This window comes from Balaenoptera acutorostrata, unplaced genomic scaffold, assembly GCF_949987535.1.
Source record: "Balaenoptera acutorostrata unplaced genomic scaffold, mBalAcu1.1 scaffold_339, whole genome shotgun sequence".
NCBI classification, from domain to species: domain Eukaryota; kingdom Metazoa; phylum Chordata; class Mammalia; order Artiodactyla; family Balaenopteridae; genus Balaenoptera; species Balaenoptera acutorostrata.
The window spans coordinates 285,942-298,233 of record NW_026645565.1 but is presented as its reverse complement, the minus strand read 5'-3'; the positions used below and the strand labels follow the sequence as shown (position 1 = coordinate 298,233).

The 12,292-nt window shown below is 38.0% G+C and overlaps 1 protein-coding gene across 3 annotated transcripts in view; it reads right to left on the bottom strand.

The window, feature by feature from the left end:
- Positions 1–12,292, bottom strand: part of LOC130706622 (dihydropyrimidinase-like) — a 48,526-nt gene that overhangs the window by 25,300 nt on the left and 10,934 nt on the right. The window contains exon 2 of one of the 3 annotated variants that reach the window (XM_057539318.1): positions 6,823–7,455. The exons of the other annotated variants lie outside the window; for them this stretch is intronic. Within the exon in view, the coding sequence (XP_057395301.1) occupies positions 7,441–7,455 (15 nt within the window). The 3' untranslated portion in view covers positions 6,823–7,440. Of the gene's footprint in view, positions 1–6,822; positions 7,456–12,292 lie in introns of those variants that run through there. 3 annotated transcript variants of the gene reach the window in all.

Here is a 12,292-nt window from a genome sequence, read left to right as displayed (position 1 = left end):
TACAAAAAAACTGATCAGTGTCCTACAGGGCAATACAACCTTTGTAGTTACCATATGTACCTGAAAAAAAAAAAAAAAAAGAAATCATCAATTTCAGCGTCTAAACTCCAGTCAAATGGTAAATGACCAAGTCAGACATGGGTGCATTCTTCTAGGTAAGTAAACAATCATGTGGGCCTATTAAACAATGTTCCTGCATAATGTCAAAAGGTCACTCTATCATACCCTCTCTTTTTTTAACTTTTTATTTTACATTGGAGTATAGTTGATTTACAATGTTGTGTTAGTTTTTACAGTATTTACAAGTTGTGTATAACTTTAATCAGCACACAGATTTTAACCTTATGCCATAGAACTCAAACTGGACAAAACAAGTATGATATTTGGAAGGAACGTATTACATATGGTTTCCTGCCTCTCAGAAATAGGTAGACATAAATAATTCAGTTTTTTAAAGTTATTCAATATGATGCAACAGAGCCTCTAGCAATCAGCACCGCAACGGGCCCCAGGTAGGCAGATTGAGTGGGGACACTTTGGAAGTTTCTCTGAAGAACTTTGTATGTTGAAGCCAAGCCTTTAAAGGCTCTGAAAAGTTAAGTGGGGAGAAGATCCAGAGGTTAATTTCATATTTGTTTTTCAGGATTAGAATTAGAATTGCAGGTAAACCCTGGATCTATTCATTCCAAACTGTCTGAACTCTTTTATACTTTTATAAGTATACTTTTATATTCAAATTCTGATTTTGATTTAAAGGGAAAAATTCAAATTCAAATTTGCTCAGTTAATTGAGATTTTTGTCAGTGAATATGTCCTTTATTTAGTACTCTTGAATGATTTGGGGTTTTTTTCCCAAATCAACTCAAAGGAGCAGACATTCTTGAGCTCCAGTCTTCTCCCCAGAACAGGCTTTCAGGCATGGGAGGGTCACTGATAATGTGTCTTTAGGGTCATTTTGTTTGTTTGTTTGCTTAAAGAGTCTCCCCCAGTTGCATAAGCTTCAGGACCCTCACAGCTCTAGCCTTGCCTGTCACTCTGGGTTGATAGTCACATGCACTTTGTAAGTTTTTTTGGAGAAAAAAATGTTGTTGTTTTCCCGAAGTTTTCAAAAATATTCTGACCTCAGTATTTCTGGGAAGTTTATTCAAATATGATTTTTTTTAAAAAAACGGTCCGTTTACCAATTTGTGGAAGACTCTTTCCAACAAGTCCAAGCTCCAGTGCTTACTAAATACCTCCCTCCATAGTCTATGCTCATTTTCCCCAACATGTTTCACCGAATCACGAATGGATTCCCCACTCACCTGCTCCCGGGGCACATCTCCTGATAGGCTCCCTCCCTACACCAAGGAACATAGTACATATGGTCTCATGCCTTTCAGAAATAGGTAGACATAAGTAATTCAATCTAAGTATCAACCAAAATACTGACATTTTCTTATTCAGATTATCTCTCTTCTTCCTCCCCAAAGATCTGAAAATTCATAAAGAAACAGTAGATTCACAGGGATAATCCTGATTAACTTGGGGGATTCGACTCACTCTAGAAAACCACTAAGCACACTATTGAGACAAAAAGAAGCCTGCACCAATTAAAACAGTAGCAGGATTTTAGTCCATATTACCCAAGGTCAAAACTTCTGTATGGACTGTATTGTCTTAGCACACATGGCATTACTTGAGATTGACTGTGCTCACATAGCAATAGAATATGTTGATGACACTTAGCAAATAATTACAAAGAATCTGTGCCCACTGAAATGACAGGAGTTCTGACAAACAATACCCTTGAGAAGAGACATTTGATAAACACACTATTAGACATTCACTTAAATCAATTCTAACGATTTTATACTTCTTAGCAGTTGTAGCATTATCTTCAGTTCCTCCAGTCTGCAATTCATGTATTTTTATACCAAATTCTTAAGGTTAATCATGTTATTGGGCTAGGATAATTTATACAACAAGTGTCTCACTATTATACTGTGTTATGTTATTTTTCTTTTAAAAGAATAATATTGTGTGATAATATCTATTAGAGGATCATATTAATAAACTTTCATGAAAGATGATACAATAACACTTCAGCACATAAGGAGCCATTGCTCCAGTGAAGAAAGGATTCAAATCTGATACAAATCTTCAAATTGAGGTGCTAATATATTTGCCTAGATCAAGCACTAGGTATTATTACATGAAGAGCACATGTTTGTCTCCCATGCTGGCCAACAAAATGGGCTTGATCTGCTCCCCCAACCAAGGGCAGAGACCTCTCATACATATGCAGGACATAACAGGGAGGAGACATTGTTGGATAAGAACAAATCCTGATTACCACTCCTAGAACAGTGATTCAAGTTGTGTGCCCCACCTGTAGTGGGCCAGAAATACATCTTTTATTCTCACAACAAGAAGGGCACTTTTGACAGGGGAAGGAAACAAAAGAAGACTTCTAGAGAAAATTACAAGTACTGAGATTTAACAAGGTGCGGATGAGTGAGTGTGTAACACTCACTAAATTGAACCCCTGGGTCTACAAATATCATCATTTACGTCAAATAATCACCATCAACAGCGGCTGAAATGTCTAACACTGGCTTCAGTCCTTTTCAGAGACTTCAGTCCTTTTTCTTTTCACTGGGGAGTAGAGTTAGGGAGGACAGCAGCTACTAGCTATAGCTGGTACTTTACTTATATGGGGAAAATAATTCAGCTGTAAATTAACTTCCAATTGTGTTGTTCCTTAATCGGGAAAGAGTGAACATTACTCCTCAAAGTGACATGCGATCCAGGAGACAGATTTACAATACTAAATATGCAATCAAAATACTGACATTTTCTTATTCAGATTATATCTCTTCTTCCTCCCCTCCCCCCCGCAAAAGATCTGAAAGTTCATAAACAAATAGTAGATGCACAGGGATAATCCTAAAACAGAGAGCTACTGCCCTCTTCCACTTGCGGCTCATGGTAGGAAGTGAGCAAACCAACCACTGTCTGCACAACAACTTCTGGAAAACAGGGCTCCAACTTGGAATCTATGTTCTAACTTTCCTCTTGCATTCCATTTAAGAGGATAACTCCATTAGAATAACACTTTCATCTTGACTAAATACAAAGAGTTCTAGAAGGCAGACCAAGTAGAGATGCACAATTTTTAAATATCTGGTCCTAGAGGATGCTGTCCATTCAACTTGTTTTATCTTCAAAAAGACAGAGAATAAGAGAAAAAAAAAAAAAAAAGCCCATGTTTTTGGCTATTTAGAAACATTACTCTCGCCCTGTGTAGACTCCTCCTGACTTAAAATTTCCCATTAATTATAAAGATTCATGTCAAAACATGGATAATTTCTGAGATGTCAAATGTTTCAACCAAGTCCTGTATGAGAGTATGTCTTATGCCAGAACCTCACCCAGGTTGACCCCCCCACCCCCACCGCGGTCTGACTAATTTACTACTGAGAACCAGTTGTAAATAGAGGAAAAATGTCACTGTATCCTTTTGGGGAGAAGATCTTTACCTTTTTAAAAATTTACATACAGTTCTCATTATTTTATCAGGGCTTAAGAATATTTCATTTTTGTTAGTTTTAAAGTCTTGTCTGAAAAGATTACTTGAGTTCTTAAAACACTTCTTAGGAATAAAAGGTTAGCGATCAAAAGACTTGAGCAAATGCTGGTGTTCGTGATTTCTTGTTGGTAGCCTAAATCCCATCCTGCTGGCAAACTCCTCTTTACAATTTCTCAAATGATGGGACAGGACTAAATGAACTCTCTACCTTGATTTATGTAGTAACAAATTTCAAATATGGGTTTGAAATACCTTGCTTGTATATACATCTACACATACAAACAAACACCTCCCAAATATTCGAGAGTTAAGGAAAAATCCAATTGGTCAAATTACCTAATCTAGACTATAATAAGATTCATTCACCATTACTTCTACTGCTACAAAGGATACTGTCAAATGAGATTAGCAAGCAATTATCAAACAGTTTGTGTACTCTCTATGAATCTTTAAGTCTGCAAAGACATTTAAATATATACTTGACACTTGAACAACTATAGTAGCCATCTTTGCGGTGATCAAGGACTCTATAGTATCTAAAATGTTCTTAGCCATGCATATTTACATAGGTACTTTTAACTTACTGAACTTTTCATCAGAGTACTAAACACATCTAAATAAAACAGAGGCTGAAAAGTGAAAACTAGCATTGACATTTGAAGAGTCAGCCAGAGACCCAGACGAACTGAGCTTAGAGATATATTCAATTCAGAAAAGGGTATCTGCCTGGATATTCAGACATGGAGCACCTCAGAGCATGTGACTCTTAAAAAAGATGCTCAGTATGAAGAACATGATACCTCTGTGGATTTCAGGGAATAAAATACAAACAGAAAATAAAGAAATATCAAAATAACTGATCTTGCAATATCCTGTAATCACAACTAAGGAGACAAGAAAGGCAGCACAGCACTCTGCTTCTCTTCTAAGGGAAGGATTTTTGAAGCCATGTTTCCTTTAAGTAAGAGTGACCTCTGGTGACTTTTTAATTGCACCTCAGTGTACTATGTTAAATTATTCTACAATTCTTGTATACTAGCAAATCATTTAGTACTACATTTTTAATTTCTTAGCAAAGTGATAAATGCTTTACTGCACGACCTAAGGATTTCATGTAAATGCCCCCATTGTCATTAATTCATGGAAATTGTGCCCAAAGCTAAATTAAAATTCTGTCTGAAACACGGGGCAGTATTTTCTTAAAGGAGACTAAGGCTCGTTTTCAGGAGTGGCTCATATAATATGGCATTAAATGAGGTGATACTAAATGATGACAACACAAACTTATCACAGCCTCGGGGCATATATGGATGAATGCTGGAAGGGTAACTATTTGTACAAAATGCTTTTCACTTTAGCACAAACTTCCTGGTAAGGGCGGAGTTCCCCAGCCCACCGCACCCCCAGATAAAACTGGATACCCAGCAGCAAGGTCGGTTTCTAACATGCCTACTAGCACTTTCTTGAAATGCATAATAGCTTGCCTTACTCCCTACAACCTGATTTTAAAAAAATTCTTGAGGGGGATGGGGTGTGGATGTAGGACTAAGGGGGCTTTCTTCCAATCCCTCAAGGAAAGAAAAGCCCTATGATGGAGATTTCAATCTGAATAACACTTTGAAAACTTTTTCCGATTTCCAGATTAAAATGCCTTGAGGTCGGCTGAATCAATTTGGCTAGCATCTTTAGATCAGACTCGCATTGCCAGTCCAGAACTGAGAGGTTAATACATCTTCACTGAACCAACAAAATGAGAAACACAGCACATCACAATATACAAGCATGTGCACTTGCAAATGAACCTGAATGGCAGGTTATGTTTTCCCTTTAAGCAAAAGCCTTCTAATTCTGAGGGGTCTATCCTTCTCGTAATTCTGGGGACTAACCAGGTTTGCCGCCTGGGCTCTGCTGCGGAGCCTGCCCGCCGCTGCAGCGCCCGAGTTCTTGGTACCCGATTCCGCAGGGCGCCAGCTGCAAACATCTACGCTAATGCAGGACCCGGCCAGGTCGGCCAACCATTTCCTTTCTGACATAAATCCTCCAAAATGTAGTCATAGTAAAAAGAAAGAAATGACATATTGGCATGCTCTTCTCTCCTCATCTCCTGCTATCCTCTATCTCTGGTCTCTCTCCGCCTCAATATTCTCATGCTAATTTTAGGTTTTACTAGAACTTGAGCTTTCTCAATGAATATTCAAAACAACAGCACACAGACAAAATTCAGCTCACAGACAAGTCAAAACAGGCTTTGTGTATTACAGACTTGACAAGTGGAAAAACCATTGTAAACCATCCTATCCAAGCGTGGGGACTTTGCGATGGTTTTTAAATGCCTCATTTTCAGAAGCAGACCAGTGATTCCATTTGTAAAATTCAATTAGTTTTTTTCAAAAACACGAATTCTCAGTTGACAGTATAAGTTTTAAAAGATTTGCTGTACTCACAAGTATTCCCTGCTGCTAATGTACTCCAGGGCTGGGCAGACAAAAGAAAGAGCATCCTGAGACAGGCTCCCGCGGCGGAGTCCGTGTTCACAGTCGCCGGCGCTCCCCACCCCAAAACCCAAGGTGTCCAGACAGCTGCTCTGAGCCGGAGTCTGCAAGCTCCCTCCCGCTCGGGGTAGCTAGCGCTCCCTCCTCCGGGCTCGGCGAACCCGCGCAGCCGGCGGGGCGGGAGCCCCAACCTGCAGCCACACCCCCACCCCCACCCCCACCCGCTGCAAGCATCTGCACTTGCAAATGAACCTGAACCCACCCACACACACACACTTCCATTGCTCTATTGTTATGTCATTGACATAACTGATGAAAACTAGTTTCCTTCATGTCCATACACACATTGATAGGATTAGGTTCATTTTCCTTGTATTGTCATTGCAATATGATGTTATTCCTCAGCTGGAACTAGATTAAAATTTTGCATTTGTATTTTTCATTTCCATGTGGAAAATGAAATCTTTTTTTTGCCTGTCAGTCTAAAACCACTTTGAATCGTAAATTGGTCTCCCATGGTAAACCTTTAAGACCTCTTTTTTTTGTTGCTGTAACCTTTTCTACATGGTGGACTTTATTAGTTACATTAATTAAATAACAAATGCCCACCTTATTGAGCTGGGTATGCTTTAATCCACAGGCACAAATCAAAAGAAAGAAATGATTATACCATTAGAGTTAAAAAACAAAAAGCTTTGGTTGATTTGTTTGTAAAGAATGGTTTAAAGGAACCTAAAGTCGTTCCTTTGTTTGAAGGCTTAAGTAATTGTACCTGCCAGGTAATTGACGAGAGGGAGGCCTCTCACTTACCACCCCCTTTTGTGTGTTTCAATTACTGGGAAGGTTAATGGTGCTGAACAGCTGAGGTATGAAGGCACCTTTCATTATCTTCCCCATCAGAAGTCCCCAGAGCCCGTTCACCTTCCCTCCTGTTTATGGGAAAAGACACAGTGTTCTCTCACAGCCCAGAGTACATGAGAACCAACTTCTCACAGCCTAGCAGATCTTTGCCAACATTTTCTGGAAAATAATTCTGCCCCTTTCAGAGCCAGCGTGCAATGTAATTTGAACTCAAATACCAACATCATTTAGAATGACTGAAATCATACCTTGATCTTGTGACTTGTATAGTCTCATTCTTCTAAATTTTAACTTTAATGATGCTTATTTATTAAGCAAGTACAGAGTATATGGGCAGAATTATTCTTTGAATATTTTATATTGAATGAATTGAAATAATTGGGATGTTAAAGGACTAGGGAATGATAATGAACATGTATGCACTGAAGCATTTACTCTGTACTAGGTAGGTTCTCTTCTGTATCATATCCCTTTAAGACCCCTCCTCTCTGAATATCGTCCTCCATGTTGACTCCATCAGGATTCACTTACCTAGAAACAATAGGTAACCTGTGACCAGGGCAGATGTTCAGGGAATGGAAAGGAAATTACGGCTCCACCAAACCTCTCTTGCACAAGTACAGATGTGCTTGTATTTAGCCTGAGACAAAAACTTTGTTCCTTTTCCTTCATTATTGTTCCTAACATGCAACAAAGGCAATCGTAGGAAAGGCAGTGTGGCCCTAAATTCCCCCTCAGCTGATCTTTAAGAACTTCAGACATTTTCCAAAGAAGATTTTGATCTAGGGAAGGACATCAAGCTCCAAATTAAGGTGGACTATGTGGGAAAAAGGTCACTGGGATAGGGTTGCCAGGTAAAATACACCATGCCCAGATAAATTTGAATTTCATATAAATATATAGTTTGGGAGACATACAATCAACAAACATAAATCTGGCAACCTAACATTGCACTGCACCGTATAGATAGATGGCAGATGATTTTAAAAAGGAGGGTCATGGGGATATAAGAAAAGAATGTGAAACTCAGAGTTTTTTCTAGGGTAAGGGTCAACAAATTGGCATGAGGTCCAAATCTGCTTTGTTCCTGTCTAAACAATGTTTCATTGAAACACTGCCACACCCATTCAATTAAGTACAGTCCAGGGCTGCTTTCACTCTGCAGTGGCAGCGTTCAGTAGTTCCAGGCCCACAGAGCCTAAATATTTACTATCTGGCCCTTTAACCAAATAATAAAAAACAAAAAGTCCCAGTTAAACTGCTAAAATTACAATTGTCATTCTAAATACTCACTATTTCCCCTCTCTGAGGAAAGGCTTCTTTCCATAGGCATGCCTGATATTATAAAGCTGAAAATATGTAGGCTTTTAAATAAGTAATATTATTCTACTCAATGGATTTAAACATAAGGCAATATTGTCACTTCAAGAAAATTAAAAAGAGCTTTGAGAATTTTTTCCATATGTCCACATTTGTGTTTCACAACTCCAGACCACCTAATGCAAACTTTCATTTCTCAGCAAAATGAAGCGGAGAATATTACAAAAGACTCAGCGATGTCAAATCCAGCCACCAGTTAGATCTTCCAATTTTCAGTACAACATTTCCTGCCAGATGTGGCTCAATGTGGCTTAAAGAAGCAATTGTTTAATTCTCAGGTGGAGAACTATTGTTCTGGAAGAATGAGGGCATTATAGGATTAATCTCCAAGTGGTAAGAAGAAAAGCTAGGTTTACAAACTCTGTATGACTCTGTATGTGCCAGTGAGTAGCTGGAAGTAAGCGTTCTACTGGAAGATAGGATTTTGTTCCTCAGGAAACCAACACACTCCTGGGACCCTGGGTGGAAGCCATTTGATGGGTGGACAGCATGAGAACGGTCTGGCAACCAAAGTCACCCCATGCTGCTGATGCAGACAGCTGGCAGAGACAAGATACAAGTTCACACAGTCACTTGAGGCTTTAAAACCTAGTCTGCCACCGAAAAGTAGAGAAGAAAATTCCATTTCTAATCTACCAGTGAAAGATGTGCATTTCATTTTCAGATTATGAAAGTATCAAAGGAGAAAGGCTGTGCTGTCATGAGTGACAGTGCCTTGGCCGCCAGGACTCCAATCAGAGGCTCAGTGATAAGTGAGAGTGAGCCCAGACTACTGCCAATGCCATGGCCAGAGACCGAAGAACACACGGGGAGGGGTTTCCTAATTGTGTATGGTAAATAACCCTGCATACAAATCCTCCAAGCCACGATCTGGGTAGTGTATTAGAGCAAAGAAGTAACAAAGAAAACAGGCAGGTTGACATTGAGGAGAGAGGACCAAATCAGTTTCAATTGACTTGAGGCTCTGTGGACCTAGGGAAGGAGAGGGTACAGAGCCCCAACAGGATAGGTGACAAGGAAGGCGTTGGAGCTCTGCTCCTCACCAGAGCTCTCTAAATCTCAGTATCCACATTTTTAAAAAAATTTATTTATGTTTATTTGTTTTATTTTTGGTTGCCTTGGGCTCGTGGGCTTTCTCTAGCTGCGGCAAGCGGGAGCTACCCTTTCTTGCGGTGCGCAGGCTTCTCATTGCGGTGGCTTCTCTTGTTGCAGAGCACGGGATCTAGGCGGGGCCTTCAGTAGTTGTAGCTTGCAGGCTTAGCTGCTCCGCAGCATGTGAGATCTTCCCAGACCAGGGCTCGAACCCGTGTCCCCTGCATTGGCAAGCGGATTCTTAACCACTGCGCCACCAGGGAAGCCCTCAGTATCCACAGTTTTAATATGAGAATAAAATCACGTGTATTTTATAAAAACACTTCCTAGAAAATGGTCACGGCTAGAAATATCATGAGACTTCAATAAATGGCTTATATTTATAATTACTAACAGAAATAAATACAAGAATCTAATAAGAATATGTTTTATAACCTAATGCATTTTGGATCACTCATTTCTATCCCAAAGATTTAATCTATACCATCGTGGTCTCTAAGCCGTAGTTTATATTATATTTGCCACGAGTTGCTGTGACCAAATGTTACTGTTTTTAGTCCTATAGTTCCTGTAGTTTCTTGTTGCAGTGTTACAAACTAATGTTTCCCAAAAGTAATTTTTGTATGAATAAATAAATAAAAGTGAGAAGCACTCCTATGAAGCCCTTATTAAATATTAAAGGATAAACAGTTCTAATTTAAAAATAAAAGAATTATAATTTTAAGTGCAAATTTGACTAATTGTGCTTTTCAAAACTACTGTCAAATATTTTTCACAACAGTAAGTCTTAAGTTATGATAAAAAAATTCCTTGTGAAATCACACCTGACAAAATGAACCCTAATAAAGTATAATATCTCCTATCTAAACACATTCTTAAATAATGATTTCAATTTAAAATAAAGAAATTATCAGATTGGGTTGGAATTTGTCAGTTGGTTCTCTCTCCATGAAGCACCGCTAAGTTTTTTAAACCTCCATCAGCGAGTGAGAACACCACCTTGGCAGAATCTTAGCAGTTATCAGAAGCAGGAGTTGTGGGAACATATTGACAAGATTAGGGGTCTGAACTCCAATGGTTTAAGGTGGATTTTCAAGATGGGAATCTGACTGGGTTTGAGCAAAACTCATGACATAATAGTTTTGCTTTTGTGCTACAAAGGCAACTCAGTAGAGAAAAGATCGTCTGTGCAACAAATAGTCCTGGAGCAATTTGATCCTTGTGTAAACAAAAAATCAATTTTCATTCATATCTCACACTTTATACAAAAGTTAGCTCAAAATGGATTGTAGACCTAATTGTAAAACCTAAAATTATACAACTTTTACAAGAAAACATAGGAGAAAATCTTTGTGACCTTGGGTTAGGCAAATATTTCTTTGATATGACACTAAAATCACAATACATAAAAGAAAAAAATCAATCAACTGGACTTCATCATGATAAAAATGTCTGCTCTTTGAAAAAAGCATTCACAGTGAAGAAAATCGAAATAGGAGCCATGGACTGGAGAAAATACTTGTAAGTAACATATTTGATAAAGAACTTGTATCTATAAAGAACATATAAAGAACTCTTAAAACCCAATAATAAGATTTGAACAAACCAAGAAGAGATTGAATTAGTGATCAAAAATATCCCAACAAAAGAGTCCAGAACCAGATGACTTCACTGGTAAATTCTACCAAACATTCAAAGAAGAATTAATACCAATCCTTTTCAAAATTTTCCAAAAAATGAAGTGGAAACACTTTGAAACTCAGTTGAGGAGGCCAGCATTACCCTGATACCAAAACCAGAAAAGGACGCCAAAAAAATAAAATCAATAAATGGCTCATATAATGACTAATAAAAATAAATACAAGAATCTAATAAGAACATGTTTTATAACCTAATCATTTTGGATCACCTATTTCTTTCCCAAAGATTTAATCCCTGATGAACAGTAAATATAGATGCAAAAATCCTCAACAAGACATTAGCAAACAAGATTCTACAGTAATTAATAGAATCACATACCTGAGCAACTGGGATTTATTCTAGGGATGCAAGGATTGTTCAATATCCACAAATCAATCAATGTGACACACTGCATTAACAAAATGAACAAAACATTCTAAAATTTGTATGGAATCACAAAAGACCCCAAATAGCCAAACCAGTCTTGAGATAGACGAACAAAGCTGGAGGCATCATGCTCCTTGATTTCAAATTATATTATAAAGCTATAGTAATCAAAACTATGATATACATTGGTATAAAAAAAAGATACATTGATTAATGGAACAAAATAGAGAGACCAGGAATAAACCCACATGTATATGGTAAATTAATTTGTAACAAAGGAGCCAAGAATATACAATGGGGAAAGGACAGTCTTTTTAATAAATGGTGCTGGGGAAACTGGACAACTACACGTAAAAGAATAAAACAAGACCAGTGTCTTCCGCCATACACAGAAATTAACACAAAATAGATGAAAGACTTGAATGGAAGCCCTGAAACCAGGTTTACATAAAACTCCCAGATGAAAACATAAAAAAAATCCTCCTTCACAAGGATCTTGGCAATGATTTTTTTGGATATGACACCTAAAGCACAAGCAACAAAATAAAAAACAAACAAGTGAGTCTATATCAAATTAAAAAGCTTCTGAGCACCAAAGGAAATAATAAACAAAATGAAAAGGCAACCTATGGAATGGGAAAAACTATTTGTGAACCACATATTTGATTAGGAGTTAATATCCAAAATTTGTAAGGAACTCATGCAACTGAATAGCAGAAAAGTCAAATAATCCAATTAAAAAATGAACAAAGAATCTGAAAAGACATTTTTCCAAAGAAGGTATTCAAATGGCCAACAGGTAGCACATAAAAGATGCTCAATATCACTA